We start from the raw sequence: 18,045 nt of genomic DNA, 5'->3' as shown, positions 1-18,045 counted from the left end.
TCCCCGTTCGGGCTGGAGCCCTTGAGAGAAGGCAAGAACCCAGAGCCTCCACCCTCTGCTGCAAGTGTGGGTAGCAGGGGCCTCAGCAGGGCTGCAGGTGCAGACGCCTTTTATTTTTCCGTTAAGGAGGGTGGAGGTGGTGGGGAAGGAGAGGGAGAGAGTGCTGGATTCCCACTCAGAGACTCATCTTGCACAGGGAACTGCAACGGATGCTGGGTGGGAGACGGTACTGGGACCATTTCTTCATGAGGGGGATAAATGTCCCTGTCATTAGTTGTTAGGATTGCAGCCAGTTGTTACTCGTTGTTAGTTGTTATTGCTGTAGGTAATGAATTTGGAGGAACTCTCAGCTGCTTGGGGCCAGACCTCCGAATGGAAAGCCACTTCAGTCCAGGCCTTCATTCGGGAATTTTTTTCACTTTTTTTTTTTTTTTCTTTTTTAAGACAGAGCCTCACTTTGTTGCCCAGGCTGGAGTGCAGTGGCACTGTCTCAGCTCACTGCAACCTCCGCCTCCTGGGTTCAAGCGATTCTGCTGCCTCAGCCTCCTGAGTAGCTGGGACTACAGGCGTGCGCCACCAAATTGTTGTATTTTTAGTAGAGACGGGGTTTCACCATGTTGGTCAGGCTGGTCTCAAACTCCTGACCTTGTGATCCGCCTGCCTCAGCCTCCCAAAGTGTTGGGATTATAGGCGTGAGACACGGCACCTGGCTTCACCGTTCTTTTGAGATCATGAAATAGGCGCCTGGAAGGGAATAGGTGGAACAGTTCTGAGGACAGGCCAGCACATTTTCAGGGGCCAGAGCCCAGACTGAATGTCTAGGATCTCAGGCCCCTGTCTCCCTCAGCTAGTCAGTCAGTGAGCCGACAAAAATGTGCAGAGCTCCCATTATGTGCCAGGCACAAGATACAGCAGTGAGAAAGACAGGCATGACTCTGTTCCCAGGTAAGTGACAGTCTAACTGCAGCAGTGTGGAGAGTTTCAGATCCTTGTAGGCCACAGGGGAAAAAGGTCCATTTGTCTCCCCGGGAGGTTCAATATTGCCTGTGAGTCAACTATATTATTATTAATAACTACCCCTTATTGAGCACATATGATGTGTGAGGCACCGTGCAAACATCTTGTTTGAATCCTGATAATGGTGCTAATGGAATAAGACTGAAAAATTTCAAGGCTGGCCCAGGCCCCACAGGTAGGCAGTATTGGACCCAGGATTCAAATCTCTGGCTGGGGTCCCTAAAGCCCAGCCTCCCAGTGACAAGAAGCTGCTAGAGCTGGTCCCTGGCTGCCTAGTGAAGGGTCCTGAGAAAGATCAACCTTCATGAGAAGTACAGCTGCTATGGCTTGCGCTATGGGGCTGTTGGCTTCTCTCAAGGGGCTTCGAGATGTGGAGGTTTTTAGGTGGTGCGTAAATGTAGTTGCATTGTCAATAGGGACGCTAAAGTTCATGCCACCTTTTCCATGTTCTCTACCAGCTCCCTGCTCAGAGATAGAGCAATTTACACCTGCTTCCTTCCTACCCTACCGCTAGCCCACCCCCACCCTGACAATTTCCCATCATCAACGGTAGAAAGCAGAGAAGCAGACATCTTCTAGTTCCTCCCCCACTCTCCTCTTTCCGGTACCTGTGAGTCAGCTGGGGGAGGGCAGCTCTCACCCAGGCTGATAGTTCGGTGACCTGGCTTTATCTACTGGATGAGTTCCGCTGGGAGATGGAACATAGCACGTTTCTGTCTGGACTGGTACTGGCTACCCTTCTCTCCCAAGGTAAAGCTACTCCAGGTGGGTGGGGGAAGGGACCTGAGAGGGACATTACTGTTGGGAGTGAGGCCCACTTGAAAGTGCTTCTTGCCAGGCACGGTGGCTCACACCAGTAATCCCAGAGCTTTGGGAGGCTGAAGTGGGAGGATCCCTTGAGGCCAGGAGTTTGAGACCAGTCTGAGCAACACGATGAGACTCTACCTTTACAAAAAACAAAAGAATGAGCCAGGCGTGGTGGTGCACAGCTGTAGTCCCAGCTACTTGAGAGGCTGAGGCAGGAGGGTCAATTGAGTCTGGGATTTCAAGGCTTCAGTGAGATGTGATCATGCCACTGCCCTCCAACTTGGGCAACCCCATGAGACCTTATCTCAAAAAAAAAAAAAAGTGCTTCTCGGTGCTAGCTTCAATTTACCAGGCACCCCAGGGTGTCAGGAGGGCAGGGCCAGGATGTAGCATAGAGTCTGGGAAACAGGCTCTTGGCTTTGACTGACTCCAGCCACGGGTGCATGTGGGCCTAGAATGTCTCTCAGAAGGCCTTAGGCCAGAGATCTGTAGGAAATAGCTCAGTATGTATGTACCTGAATCTGGGACTGGCCATGGGAGCACAACTTCCTGCACTACTCCTTTTAGGGCTGATGGCCTCTGGAATCAGGACTCTTGTTTGTTTGGCCATGATTATGTCACCCCTGGAGGCATGTCCTAGCACTCATGGGACTGCTTTAAAAGAGAAGTTAACTTTAGGTTGAGCAGGAGGGAGGGAAGATTTGAGGGGTTGTTACATGGGAGGATTTTAACTCATCTCAGTTTGCCAATTTCAGCTTTAAAATGGAAAGTCCCATGTCCCAGAAACCCCTTCAATGCTAAGCAAACTGGGTCCAATGGTCACCTGATAGTCGACTGCACTAGGACACTCAGGATTTCCACTGGAGACAGATCCCTGAAGAGGACGTGACTGTAGGATGTGAAACATTTGATGTGCTTGTGTCTCCCTGAGTATACATGCATACACTTCCAACCTGCTTCAGAAGTGTGAGCAGCAGCTATTTCAGGGTTTTCTAGAAGATGCTCTTGTATCCAAATTTGTGACTGAGTGTGAAGCCCAGGAAGAATGAATGTAGACTCCACTTTTCCCTGTGTTTGGAGGCATAGACTGTAGTGCCTCTGTGGCCTGTGGAGATGTGCTCAGACTTTCAAAGGAACTCACTGCATCTGGAATGTTGCTGCACCCACCTCCAGTCCTAAAAGTCTCCCACAAGACTTGACTTGTGAGGAGCTCTAGGGATGGATTCAAGAATTTTTTTTTCCTGTTCTCCTCCTTCTAACCAAGGGTGGAAAACTGTACCTGGGATTTGCCCTGGTCCCCTTCTGGACCACTGAGCTGGTAATTCAGGAACTGGCAAACCAGCTGGTCTCCATCCACAGCCATCCCCTGACCCTGGGAAAGGCTTCAGTATTGAGAGCCCCACTTTCTTGGTTGTTAATGGAGCAGGGGCAGTGAGGAACGATGAGAACAAGAAGCTGAAGTGGGAGTGTTGTAGACGGCTGGAAAGTAGTATTAGATGTTTTCTTGAAGAAAAAATGCAGACATTTCCAACCAAGGAATGTTCTTCTGTCTTTCCATATCTTCCGGGTGCTTCAGTGGTCCATGCTCCCCCTACTCCTCATCAGCGGTCTGGATTCATTTCCAGGAAAGTGCTTGGGTCAATCCTGCTCTGAGGGGTCCTCTTTTGCACCAAGGCCCCAAGACCTGTCCTCTGCTTGAATGGCATCCTCATGTCCCCCTTGACCCATGCAGTTGGTGGGAAACTTTCTGAAGGCTTTTTCTTGTGACTTCTGTCTCTCTTGATAGAAACCATAAACCGTCCTGGACCAAGAAAATGGTCTCTGTTAAGTATGAGCTTCCGCAGAACAAAGGGCTTGGTGCAGACCAAAGAACTGTCTCCAATTGTGATATTTTTTCCCCTTTAGTGAGCCCCTTCAAGATACCTGTAGAGGAACTTGAGGACAGAGTGTTTGTGAAATGCAATACCAGCGTCACATGGGTAGAGGGAACGATGGGAACACTGCTCACAAATAATACAAGACTGGACCTGGGAAAACGCATCCTGGACCCACGAGGAATATATAGGTGTAATGGGACAGATATATACAAGGACAAAGAATCTGCTGTGCAAGTTCATTATCGAAGTATGTGCTTCCTGAATCTTTTGGGTTGGAATGGATGGGGCTTCTGGATGTGAGAACTTTCTGGCTAGAGAGGGATGTGGTGAGCCCATCTGTTCTGTAAACAAAGTGAGGCCACTCTTGTAATGGTATGAGCCAGATTTGGGGACCTGCAAAGTGGAAGAGAGAGCTTAACTCAGAAAGACAGAGCAGTAGGGGTCATGTTAGTGCAGCCTCGGTTGGGTGAGAGGTTTGGCCCACCACCTTGTTCAAGGTCCCCCACAAAGCTGAGATTGCTTCTTGGCTCTTCTCAGGGATTCCTTGGGATGCAGGGTGGAGGAAGATGTGGCAAGGCCATCACCAGGCCTTTCTCCCAGAGTCTTATTGAAGTTTGGGTTTTGGCATGAGAGATCTAAGGGTTGCCCTAGGAGGCAGAGATGGTTCCCTGATCTTAAAGGCTCTCAACCTCTCCTCTCTCCTCTCTTCCCCCACAGTGTGCCAGAACTGTGTGGAGCTGGATCCAGCCACCCTGGCTGGCATCATTGTCACTGATGTCATTGCCACTCTGCTCCTTGCTTTGGGAGTCTTCTGCTTTGCTGGACATGAGACTGGAAGGCTCTCTGGGGGTTAGTGGAAGAGCTGAGCGTGTGTGTGTGTGTGTGTGTGTGTGTGTCTGTACCAGTGAGCTTATGCACCAGCTAAGGAATGGGGCAGGTGGTAGGTTTAGTCTCAGCTGGGAGTTACTCTTGCAATCTCCTAAAGACTCCTAGAACTTTGACTGTTGAGAGAACTTGTGTGTTCATATCACTCATGCAGACTTCTGAGGGTGTGGGAGGGTGGATCTCACTGTCCCATCTGCTAGGCCGTTGATGTCTCTCTCTGGTTCTTCTAGCTGCCGACACACAAGCTCTATTGAGGAATGACCAGGTCTATCAGGTGAGCCTTGAGGGGAAGGAGGGCTGACACTGAATGCTGTTTGCACGTGGGAAGGGTCCTACTGGGGAGTTCATCGCTGGGTGTGACTGGAGAGGTCAGACAGGAACTCTCATCGTCGGGGCCTGCTGGGGCCCTTCCTCGAAGAGTTCTAACCCTGCCTCCTGACCGTTTGCTCTTCTCTTCTCTTAGCCCCTCCGAGATCGAGATGATGCTCAGTACAGCCGCCTTGGAGGAAACTGGGCTCGGAACAAGTGAACCTGAGGCTGGTGGCTTCTAGAAGCATCCATTACCAACTGTACCTTCCCTTCTTGCTCAGCCAATAAATATATCCTCTTTCACTCAGCAGGTGCCTGGACTTCTTAAGACTCCTGGGCAAGGCATGGGAGTTGTCCTGACTTGTCTGGGATCTCGCCCTCCTACCTTTCTGTTCCTTCCTTCATCTCCTTCCTTCCTCTGTCCCACACAGACAGTGTGTTGGACGACTCTCGCCACATCCTGGCTGTCTGGTGTTTCTAGCTCACGGGGCTCCCTGGGTGAAGGGTCTGCGCCACCATATTCCCACAGTTACTTGTTGACTCCAGTCCCTATCACAACCCTTTTAGGGTTTTGGCTGCCTCATCCAGCCGAGGGCAGGCTGCTGTGTTCAGGAGCCCAGCTGCACAGAATTTTCCATGACGTCATGAACGGGGGTGGCAGAGACAAGAAGAGGCCCGGGGACTAGTTTCTCACCAAGACTCAGAGGGTGTGTGTGACAAAGTCCCACTGCTGCTAAGGGGATGACCTCAGCTCTACGGCCCTGCTGACCAGGTGCCACTAGCTGTAAGGAGGTCTTACCTAAGCCCCTTTCGTATCCCTTTCCCCTGTGTCATAGGCACCATTTTAGCTTCCTTTCGCCAGGACCTGTCCCTGGCTTGCTCCTGCCTTCTGCATTATAAACTGGGATCAGAAACCATTCACCAATTAAAGCACATTATCCTGCTCCATCTACCTGGAAAACAGGAGTTTGAGACAGTTTTTTGTTTGTTTGTTTTTTGGTTTTTTGAGATGGAGTCTCACTCTGTTGCTCAGGCTGGAGTGCCGTGGCATGATCTCGGCTCACTGTAACCTCTGTCTCCTGGTGTCAAGTGATTCTCCTGCCTCAGCCTCCCGAGTAGCTGGGATTACAAGCATGTGCCACCAAGTTCAGCTAATTTTTGTATTTTTAGTAGAGACAGGGTTTCATCATGTTGGCCAGGCTGGTCTCAAACTCTTGACCTCAAATGATCCACCCACTCAGCCTCCAAAAGTGCTGGGATTACAGGCGTGAGCCACTGCACCTGGCTGAGACAGGGATATTTTCAATAGATGCCATCTTCTATTACTTCTAATAGTAGTGGTTCTAGGCTGGGCACAGTAGCTTATGCATATAATTCCAGCACTTTAGGAGACAGAGGCAGGGGGATCACTTGAGCCTAGGAGTTCAAAACCAGCCTGGGCAACATAGCAACATCTTGTCTCGACCAAAATAAATAAATAAATAAATAAATAAATAAATAAATAAATCAGCTGGGTGCAGTGGTGGGCACCTGTAGTCCTAGCTATTTGGGAAGCTGAGGTGGGAGGATTGCATGAGGCCAGGAATTGGAGGCTGCAGTGAGCTATGATTGTGCCACTGCACTCCGGCCTGGGCTACAGAGTGAGACCCTATCTTAAAAAAAAATAGCCATGGTTCTGAAACTTTGGAGGCCTGAGGGATTTATTAAAAATATAAACACGGCTGGGCGTGGTGGCTCACACCTGTAATCCCAGCACTTTGGGAGGTTGAGGCGGGCAGATTACAAGGTCAGGAGATTGAGATCATCCTGGCCAACATGGTGAAACTCTGTTTCTACTGAAAATACAAAAATTAGCTGGGCATAGTGACGCACGCCTGTCATCCCAGCTACTTGGGAGGCTGAGGCAGGAGAATTGCTTGAACCCGGGAGGCAGAGGTTGCAGTGAGTCGAGATTTCGCCACGCACTCCAGCCTGGTGACAGAGCGAGACTCAGTCTCCAAAAAAAAAAAATAAAAAAAATAAAAAAATTAAAATAAATAAATAAATAAATAAAAGCGCTAGAGACGCACTCTAGGCAGGGTGTTTCCAGGTGATTCTGAAACAGCCCAAATTCAGAGTCTCTGGTTTAGAGGAAGAATTGAGGCCACTTTCTCTCTTATGCGCTTTATGCCTGTTCCTGGATCACAGAGTAGGGGATTCCTTCTTTTGTTCTCTGATTACACAAATAATTTAAAGAGCCTCCGGAAAGTTTAATGACTGAGAATTTCCTAGACCTGGGTTCCCAAAGGAGAAAAGAATTAGTAACCACATAGCCAGAGAATTGGATGATTCTGCCCACCATCTTCTCAAGACACACAGAGACCCTAATTTCGTGAGAGACAGAACGAATGTCTAATTCACATGTTTCATTCATAGTTCTGAGTTACCCCTATCCTTTTTATCCCTACTCCTGCAGTTATCCTAACCCAAGATCCTACTTTCCCATTGGATTCTCTACCTTGATCATCCCTTCCATGGCTTGTATCTAACCAACACTCTGGATCCTTCCCACGTTCCACACACTCATAGTACCTTGTATTCCTCAAATTCTTTTACATCCCTCATTCCCCAGTTCTCAACATTGGCTGCACATTGGAATCTCCTGGGAGCTTTAAAAACACTGGTGCCTGGCCAGGTGCAGTGGCTCACGTCTGTAATCCCGGTACTTTAGGAAGTTGAGGTGGGTGGATCACTTCAGCTCAGGAGTTCGAGACCAGCCTGGGCAATACTGGAGAAACTCCATCTCTACAAAAATACACAAAAAAATTAGCTGGTGTGGTGATGCGCACCTGTAGTCCCAGACACTTAGGACACTGAGGTGGGAGGATCAGCTGAGCCTGGGGAGGTCAAGGCTTCAGCGGGCCATGATTTCACCACTGCACTCCAGCCTGGGCAACAGAGTCAGACCCTGTCTCAAAAAAGAAAACAAAAACAAAAAAACACTCATGCTAGCTGAGTGTGCTGGTGTGCACCTGTAGTCCTAGCTACTTGGGAGGCTGAGGCCAGAGGATTGTTTGAGTCCAGGAGTCCAAAGATGGAGTAGTGATCTACCTGGCAAATTTTTAAGTTTTTTTTTGGTAGAAACAGGGTCTTGCTTTGTTACCCAGACTGGTCTTGAGTTCCTGGGTTTGATAGATTTCACCAGTGATGTTACCTACGTCTGAAGTGATCCTTCCTCTTCAGCCTCCTAAAGTGCTGGGATTTACAGGCATGAACCATCACACCAGGCAAGGTGAAACTTTTTTTTTTTTTTTTTTTGACGGAGTCTCACTCTGTCACCCAGGTTGAAGTGCAGTGGCCTGATCTTGGGTCACTGCAACCTCTGCCTCCCAGGTTCAAGTGATTCTCCTGCCTCAGCATCCTGAGTAGCTGGGATTACAGGTGCTCACCACCATACCTGGCTAATTTTTGTATTTTTAGTAGAGACAGGGTTCTACCATATTGGCCATGCTGGTCTTAAACCCCTGACTTCAAGTGATCTGCCGGCCTTGGCCTCCCAAACTGCTGAGATTACAGGCATGAGCCACCGTGCCTGGCCCAAAACGTTTAAAAGGATTTGTTTTAGCTACTCTAAGTCCATTTTAGTTGGCTCCTCAGTTACTACAAAAATGCCTGCTGGGATTTTGATCAAGATTGTATTGCATTTCTAGATCAGTTTGGGGAGAATTAACATCTTAACAATATTGAGTCTTTTCATACATGAACATATATTTTGCCAGATTTATTCCTAAATACTTTATATTTTTGATGCTATTTTATGTGCTTTTCTTTTTGTTTTTTTAGAGGCAGGGTTTTGCTCTGTCACTCAGGCTGAAGTACGGTGGCATGATCACAACTCACTGCAGCCTTGAACTTCTGGGCTCAAGTGATCCTCCCACCTCAGCTTCTCAAGTAGCTCTGGCACTACAGACATGTGCCACTATGCCTGGATACTTTTATTTTTGTGTAGACACGGGATCTCACTATGTTGCCTAGGCTGGCCTTAGACTTCTGTACTGAAGTGATCCTCCTACCTTGACCTCCCAAAGTGCTGAGATTATAGGTGTAAGCCACTGTACCAGGCTATATATGGTATTAAAAATTTTTAAATCTCCAATTGTTTATTGCTAGTATATAAAAATACAATTAATTTTTGTATATTAATCAAAATAAAAGGCAAAACTGCTATACTCACTTATTAATTCTAGTAACTTCTTTTGTAAGACCATTGAATATTCTACATAGACAATCATGTTGTCTGTGAACAAAAACAATTTGTTTCCTTTCCTATCTGGGTGCTTTTTGTTTCTATTACTTGGCTTATTGCACTGGCTAGAACCTCCAGTACAATGTTGAATAGAAGTGGAGAGAAGACATCCTTGCGTTGTTCATGATCTTAGGAGGAAACATTGTCTTTCATCTTTAAGTATGTTAGCTGTGGTTTTTCTTAGATGTCCTTTAACAGGTTGAGGAAGTTCTTTTCTTTCTAGTTTGCTGAGAATTTATATCAAAAATAGGTGTTGGGTATTGTCAAGTGCTTACCCTGCATCCATTGAGATGATAATATGGTTTTACTTTTTTAGTCTGTTAATACGGTAAATTACATTGATGGCATGATATGGTTAAACCAACCTTGTATTCCTGAAAAAACTCTAGTCATTTTGTATTATTCTTTTGGTATGTTATTAGATTACATTTATTAAAATTTTATTAAGAAGTTTTACCTCTATGTCATAAGAGGATTTGTCTATAGTTTTCTTTTCTTGTAATGTCTTTTTTTTGGTATCAGTATCTTAGGGTTCTCCAGAAAGACAGAATCAATGTGATATATATAATATATAATGTATATGTATGTGTGTGTGTGTATCCCATTTTGCTATTGTGAATAGTAATCTTTATTATTTCTTTGTCTACTTTAAATATATAAATAAATATTTATATATAAAATATATGCATTTATATATAAATATATATAAATATATCTATTTCCCATTGGTTCAGTTTGTCTGTTTCTCTGAATCCATGGGTTCTGCATTTGTGGATTTAACCAACTGAAGATCAAAAATATTTGGAAATAAAAGGATGACTGCACTTGTACTGAACATATACAGAATTTTTCTTGTCATTATCCCCTAAACAATACAGTATATACTATCAGAGTGAACAGGCAACCTACAAAATGAGAGAAAATTTTTGCAATCTACCCATCTGACAAAGGGCTAATATCCAGAATCTACAAAGAACTTAAACAAATTTACAAGAAAAAGTGAAACAACCCCATCAAAAAGTTGGGGAAGGATATGAACAGACACTTCTCAAAAGAAGACATTTATGCAACCAACAGACACATGAAAAAATGCTCATCATCACTGGCCATCAGAGAAATGCAAATTAAAACCATAATGAGATACCATCTCATACCGGTTAGAATGGCAATCATTAAAAAGTCAGGAAACAACAGGTGCTGGAGAGGATGTGGATAAATAGGAACACTTTTACACTGTTGGTGGGACCGTAAACTAGTTCAACCATTGTGGAAGACAGTGTGGCAATTCCTTAAGGATCTAGAACTAGAAATACAATTTGACCCAGCCATCCCACTACGGGGTGTATACCCAAAGGATTGTAAATCATGCTGCTATAAAGACACATACACATGTATGTTTATTGTGGCACTATTCACAATAGCAAAGCCTTGGAACCAGCCCAAATGTCCATCAATGATAGACTGGATTAAGAAAATGTGGCACATACACACCACGGAACGCAGCCATGAAAAAGGGATGAGTTCATGTCCTTTGTTGGGACATGGATGAACCTGGAAACCATCATTCTGAGCAAACTATCACAGGGACAGAAAACCAAACACCACATGTTCTCACTCATAGGAGAAAATTGAACAATGAGAACACTTGGACACAGGGTGGGGAACATCACACACTGAGGCCTGTTGTGGGGTTGGGGACGGGGGGAGGGATAGCATTAGCAGATATACCTAATGTAAATGACAAGTTAATGGGTGCAGCACACCAACATGGCACATGTATATATATGTAACAAACCTGCATGTTGTGTACATGTACCCTAGAACTTAAAGTATAATTAAAAAAAGAAAAAAAAACCCCAATGCAGTACAATATTTATATGGCATTTATGTTGTATTAGGTATTACAAGTAATCTAGAGATGATTTAAAGTATATAGGAGGATGTGTGCAAGTTATATGCAAATATTACTTCATTTTATGTAAGGGACTTGAGCATCCATGGATTTTGGTAGCCATGGGGAGCTCCTGGAACTAATCCCCCACCAAAGGATGGGACAACTGTGTATGTATCCTATTGGTTCTGTTTCTCTAGAGAAATTGGCTTATGTAGCTGACATGTCTAAAATCTGCAGGGTATATTGGCAAGTTGGAGACCAAGGGAGTTGCTGTTGCAACCGTCCATAGACAATCTAGAGACAGATTTTCCTGTTACTCACAGGACCTCAGTCTGTTTTCTCTCAAAGCTTTCAAGTGATTGGATGAGGTCCACTCACATTATGGAGAGTAATCCACCTTACTCAAAGTCTACTAATTTAAAAGTCTACATATATAAAAATACTTTCATAACAACATACTGATGTATTAAGCCAAATATCTGGGCCTAGCTAAGTTGACACATAAAATTAACCAGGGTAATCAACACAGGTTAAATCTGGTCTCCAGAGAACGAGTGGGAATAATTCCTTCTTCAATTTTCTTGAAGTGTTTGTGTAGAATTGGTATTGTTTCTTCTTTAAATGTTTGGTAGATTTCACCAGTGATGCTACCTAGGTCTGAATTTCTTTTTCAAACTACAAATTCAATTTATTTAATAGATAAAGAGCTATTTGGGGTATCTATTTCATCATCAGTGAGCTTTTTCAAGGACTGTGTCCATTTTATCTGAGTTGGGAAATTTATTGGCACGATTGTTCATAACTGTTATGGGCTGAATGTTTGTGTTCCCCTGGAATTCCTATGTTGAATTCCTAACCTTGAATGTGATGGTATTAGAAGGTGGGGCCTTTGGGAGAAGGTGGGGCATGGTGGCTCACGCCTGTGATCCCAGCACTTTGGGAGACCGAGGTGGGCAGATCACTTGAGGTCAGGAGTTTGAGACTATCCTGGACAACAGGGTGAAAGCCTGTCTCTACTAAAAATACAAAAATTAGCTGAGTGTGGTGGTGTGCACTTGTAATCCCAGCTATTCAGGATGCTGAGGCAGGAGAATCTCTTGAACCCGGGAGGCGGGGATTGTGGTGAGCTGAGATCGTACCACTGCACTCCAGCCTGGGTGACAGAGAAAGTCTCAAAAAAAAAAGAAGGTGGAGCCTTTGGGAGGTGATTAGCTCATGAGGGTGGAGCACTCATGAATAGCATTAGTACCCTTACAAAAGAGGACCCAGAGAGTGCCTTCTACCATGTGAGGATATGGTAAGAAGGCATGAACCAGGAAGTGAGTCTTTACCAGATACTAAATCTGGGAAATCTTAGATTTCCCAGCCTCCAGAACTGAGAAATAAATGTGGTTCAAGCCACCCATTCTATGATATTTTTGTTACAGCAGGGTGAATGGACTAAGACAATAACATTCCTTTCTTATTCTTTTTTTTTTTTTTTTTTTTTTTTGAGACAGAGTCTTACTATGTTGCCTGGGCTGGAGTACAGTGGCGAGATCTCAGCTTAGCGCAACCTCTGCCTCACAGGTTCAAGCTATTCCCCTGCTATTCCCTCAGCCTCCTGAGTAGTTGGATTACAGGTATGAACCACCTGGTCGGGCTAATTTTTGTATTTTAGTACACGGGGTTTTGTCATGTTGGCCAGGCTGGTCTCAAACTCTGACCTCAGGTGATCTGCCTGCCTCAGCCTCCTAAAGTGCTGGGATTACAGGCGTGAGCCACAGTGCCTGACTTCTTATTCTTTTAATACCTGTAGGAACTGTGATGTTATTTCTCATTGCTAATATTGATAATTTATATCTTTTCTGCTTTTTCCTGATCAATCTGGCTAGAAATTTATCAGTTTTATTGGTCTCTGGACCATCGTTTGGTCTCATTGATTTTTTTTTTACTTATAGATTATTTATTTCTGAAATGTTTCATTGCTTTTTCTGTTGTTTTTCTGTTTCCTGTTTTATTGATGTCAGATCTGATCTTTCTTTTATTTTTCATGGTTATTCTCATATTGTTTATTTTTGTTTAAACTTTGTTTATAATTGTTTAAAATTATTTTTCATCTGTATATGGTTTTATTTTAAAAAATATTTTAACTTTTATTTTAGGTTCAGGGGTACATGTCCAGGTTTGTTATATAGGTAAACTTGTGACTTGGGGGTTTGGTGTACAGATTATTTCATCACTCAGGTACTAAGCATAGTACCCAATAGATTTTTTTCTGAACCTCTCCCTCCTCCCACCCTCCACCCTGAAGTAGGCCCCAGTGTCTGTTGTTCCCTTCTTTGTGTCCATGTGTTCTCATTATCTAGCTCCCACTTATAAGTGAGAACATGAAGTATTTGGTTTTCTGTTCCTGCATTAGTTTGCTAAGGATAATGGCCTCCACTTCCATCCATGTTGCTGCAAAGTACATGATCTCATTCTTTTCTATGGCTGCATAGTATTCCCTGGTGTGTTTGTACCTCATTTTCTTTATCCAGTCTACTGTTGATGGCCATTTAGGTTGATTTCACGTCTTTGCTATTGTGAATAGTAATCTTCACTATTTCTTTCTTTCTTTTTTTTTTGGGGTTTACTTTGAGTTAATTTGCTCTTCTTTTTCTAGTTCCTCAAGGTGGAAGCTGTGCTCATTGTTTAAGACCTTTGTTCTTTTCTAAGATACATTTAATTCTGTCTATACGTTTCCTTCTAAATACTGCTTTAGCAGGAACCCCCAGATTTTGATACGTGTTGTTCTCATTATCATTCAGTTTAAATACTTTCCATTTTTCCATTGATTTGGGTTTTGTCCATGGGCTACTTAGAAGTGTGTTATTTGCTTTCCAAATATTTCGAGAGTTTCCGGTGTATTTGTTTTCTATTACTGCCGTAACGAATTACCATAGATTTAGTGGCTGAAAGCTACACAAATTTATTATCTTATAGTTCTATAGGTCAGAAGTAGAGTATGGATCTCACTGAGCTAAAACTCAGGTGTCAGCAGGTTGCATTCCTTTTTGGAGGCTTTAGGGGAGACTCCATTTCCTGCCCAGTTGAGTTTTTGGCAGAATTCAGCTCCTCGTGGTTGTATAGCTGAGGTCCCTGTTTTCTCGATGGCTGTAAAATGAGAGCCATTTTTAGTTTCTAGAGGCCACCCACATTCCTTGGCCTCATGGCCTCCTTCCTCCATCTTCAAGGCCAGAAATGGTGAGTTGATGCCTTCTTACACTTTGTGTCTTTTCTTTTTCTTTTTTTGTTTCTTCTCTGCAACTCACGCTTGTGTCTTCCTCTTCCACTTTTAAAGACTCATATGATTATATTGGGTGCACCCAGATAATCCAGGATAATATTCCCATCACGGGGTCTCTAACTTTAATTACATCTGTAAAGTCCCTTCAGTCATGTAAGGTGACCTCCTGTTAGGTCTAGGGAGTAGGATGTGGACATACTTGGGGGAAGCATTATTCTGGCTAACATCCCTAGTTTATCTTTCTGTTATTTGTTTCTTATTTAATTCCATTATGTGACTAATCTTTTAAAATATATTGAGATTTGTTTTATGACCCCAAATATCACCAATTTTGATAAATGTTCTGTATGCACTTCAAAGGGCTGTGTATTCTGTTGGTGGTGGGTGTGGGGTTTTATAAACGTTAATCAAGTGAATTTGGTTTACGTATCTTACTGATTTTTGGTCTATGGTGGTACCTCGGTATTCACAGGAGATTGGATCTAGAATCCTCCTCAGATACCAAAATCCATGGATACTCAGGTCTCTTATACAAAATGGCATAGTATTTGCATATAACCTATGCACATTCTCTCATATACTGTAAATCATCTCTGCATTATTTATAACACCTAACACAATGTAAATGCCATGTAAATAACTATTATACTATATTGTTTAGGAAAAAATGACAAAAATGTCCATAAACATTCAGTGCAGATGTAACCATCCACTTTTGTCCTGAGTATTTTTGATTGATGGTTGATTAAATCCATGGATGTGAAACCCTCAGATAGAGAGGGCTGATTGTACTTGTTTTACCACCTTTTGAAAAAGGGATGTTGAAATCTGTAACTACAATTGTGATTTTGTATATTATTCCTTGAAGTTTCATTAGTTTCTGCTTCAATTTTTTTTTTTTTTTTTGAGATGGGGTCTCGCTCTTGTTGCACAGGCTGGAGTGCAATGGCATGATCTCAGCTCATTGCAGCCTCCGACTCTAGGGTTCAAGCGATTCTCCTGCCTCAGCCTCCAGAGTAGCTGGGATTACAGGTGCCCGCCATCATGCTCGGCTAATTTTTGTACTTTTAGTAGGGATGGAGCTTCACCATGTTGGCCAGGCTAGTCTCAAATTCCTGACCTAAGGTTATCTGCCCACCTCAGTCTCCCAAAGTGCTGGGATTGCTTCAATTTTTAAATTGTGTAATTGGGGTTTTTTTATTTTAAAAATTTATTATTTATTTAATTTTAACAAGCTAATATAAATTGTATACATTTAAGGTGTGCAGCATGATGATGTTTTGAAATATGTATATCATGTGGAGTGGCTAGATCAAGCTAATTAATATATGCATTACCTCAAATACTTATCATTGATTTGTGGTGAGTTGCTTTAATTTTTTTTTTTTTTTTTTTTTTTTTGATGACAGACTCTTGCTCTGTCGCTCAGGCTGGAGAGCAGTGGTATAATCTCGGCTTACTGCAACTTCCACCTCCCGGGCTCAAGTAATTCTCCTGCCTCAGACTTCCGAGTAGCTGGGATTACAGAGGTCCATCACTCTATCTGGCTAATTTTTGTATTTTTTGTAGAGATGGGGTTTCACCGTGTTGGTCAGTCTGGTCTTGAACTCCTGGCCTCAAGTGATCTGCCTACCTCGGCCTCACAAAGTGTTGGGATTACACGTGTGAGCCACCTTGGCTGCCAATTTTGTATCCCTGTTATTAGGTGCATAAACATTTAGAATTGCTATATTCTCTTGACTCCTTTGTCATTGTGACATGACATGATACCTCTCTTTATTCCAGGTAACATTCTTTGGTCTTTGAAGTATGTCTTTGTCTGATGTTAATATATGGTTTTCTTTTGATTAGTGTTAGCACGGTATATTCTTTTCTATTCTTTTATTTTTTTTCTTTGTGTTTCATTTTATCTTTGTGTTTTTATTGTTATATCTTCAAGCCCACTAATCTAATCTTTTCTTCTGTAATATCAAATCTGCTGTTAGATATACCCAATGCATTTTTTTTCTTTTCTTTTCTTTTTTTCTTGAAACAGAGTCTCCCTCTGTGGCCCAGGCTGGAGTGCAGTGGAGGAATCTTGGATCACTGCAACATCCACCTACCAAGTTCAAGCAATTCTCCTGCCTCAGCCTGCAGAGTAGCTGGGATTACAGGCACCCACCACCACACCCAGCTAATTTTTGTATTTTTTAGTAGAGATGGGGTTTCGCCATGTTGGCCAGGCTAGTCTTAAACTCCTGACTTCAGAACTCCAGAACTCCTGATCTGCCTGCCTTGGCCTCCCAAAGTGCTGGGATTACAGGCATGAGCCACCATGCCCGGCCAGATATGGCCAATGCGTTTTTTTCCCCCTCTCAGATATCATAGTTTTCATCTCTACAAGTTTGACTTGGGCCTTTTAAAAAAATATTATTCATGTTGTTATTTAACATGTTCAATGTTTCCTTTACAGTAGTGCTTCCTTATCTGCTGTTTTGCTTTTTTTGGTTTTAGTTACCCATGGTCGACTGAGGTCTGAAAATATTAAATGAAAAACTCCAGAAACAAACAGTTTGTAAGTTTTAAGTTGTGTGCCACTTGGAGTAGCATGATGAAATCTCCCATTGCCCTGTTTTGTCCCACCTAGGAGGTGACTCATCCTTTTTTCCAGTGTATCCACACTGTCTATGCTACCTTCCCTTATTCACTTAGTAGCTGTCTTGGTTATCAGATTAGCTGTCGTGCTGTGACGGTGCTGTGCTCATATGATCCTTATTTTACTTAATAATGACCCTAGAGGGCAGGAGTAGTGATGCTGTCATATGATCACAATTATTCTGTTTTATTATTATTGTTGTTAATCCCTTACTGTTCTTAATTTATAAATTAAACTTTACTGTATGTATGTATGTATGTATGTATGTATGTACAGGAAAATCATAGTATATGATGGAGTTTGCTACAATCTGATTTCAGGCATACACTGAAGGTCTTGGAATGTATCCCCCATAGATAAGGGGGGACTACTGTAGCTTCTTCAACATATAGAATCACTTGTTTAATGTATTTGCCTAGTAATTCTATCATCTGTATTATTTCTGGATTGGTTTTGATGAATTGATTTTTCTCCCTCATTCCAAGTCCCATTTTCTGGTTTCTTTGCCTGTCTGTTAAGTTTTGGTTAAATGCCAGAAATCATAAAGTTAAGATGCTACATATTTTTGTGTTCCTATACATTTCCTTGAGCTTTGTTCTAGGATGCAATTACTCACTTGGAAAGAGTTTGATCTTTTGGGCCTTGCCTTTAAGCTTCCTTAGGCAGGACCAGTACAATGTTTATGCAGGGTTCATTTCTCCTCATTATTGAGGCAAAACCCTTCCGAACGTTCTTCCCCATACTCCCTGAATTATGAGGGCACAGGAGCTTTTATTATTACTATTTTTGGAGACAGAGTCTTGCTCTGTCACTCAGGTTGGAGTGCAGTGGCATGATCTCGGCTCATTGCAACCTCCGCCTCCTGGGTTCAAGCGATTCTCCTGCCTCAGCCTCCCAAGTAGCTGGGATTACAGGCACCTGCCACCACGCCTGGCTAATTTTTGTATTTTTTGTAGAGACAGGGTTTTGTCATGTTGGCCAGGCTGGGCTTGAACTCCTGACCTCAGGTGATCCGTCTGCCTCGGCCTCCCAAAGTGCTGGGATTACAGGTGTGAGTCACTGTGCCCG

The 18,045-nt window shown here is 43.3% G+C and overlaps 1 protein-coding gene across 3 annotated transcripts; it reads left to right on the top strand.

The window, feature by feature from the left end:
- The first annotated feature begins 57 nt into the window (after nt 1–57).
- Nucleotides 58–5,202, top strand: CD3D (CD3 delta subunit of T-cell receptor complex). 3 transcript variants are annotated; one of them, XM_015115818.3, is made up of 5 exons: nt 58–1,767; nt 3,730–3,948; nt 4,419–4,550; nt 4,817–4,860; nt 5,050–5,202. In XM_015115818.3, the coding sequence occupies exons 1-5, from the start codon at nt 1,713–1,715 to the stop codon at nt 5,113–5,115; spliced, it is 516 nt and encodes a 171-aa protein (XP_014971304.2). In that variant the 5' UTR covers nt 58–1,712; the 3' UTR covers nt 5,116–5,202. The 3 variants fall into 3 exon arrangements, with proteins under 3 accessions (XP_014971304.2, XP_077820509.1, XP_014971303.2); XM_015115817.3 differs by having other exon boundaries at nt 1,588–1,782; XM_077964383.1 differs by lacking the exon at nt 4,419–4,550 and having other exon boundaries at nt 1,581–1,767.
- Nucleotides 5,203–18,045: the final 12,843 nt, after the last annotated feature.

Source organism: Macaca mulatta, chromosome 14 (assembly GCF_049350105.2).
Source record: "Macaca mulatta isolate MMU2019108-1 chromosome 14, T2T-MMU8v2.0, whole genome shotgun sequence".
Classification (NCBI taxonomy): Eukaryota; Metazoa; Chordata; class Mammalia; order Primates; family Cercopithecidae; genus Macaca; species Macaca mulatta.
The sequence above is the reverse complement of the archived record's forward strand: the minus strand, read 5'-3'. Positions and strand labels throughout refer to the sequence as shown.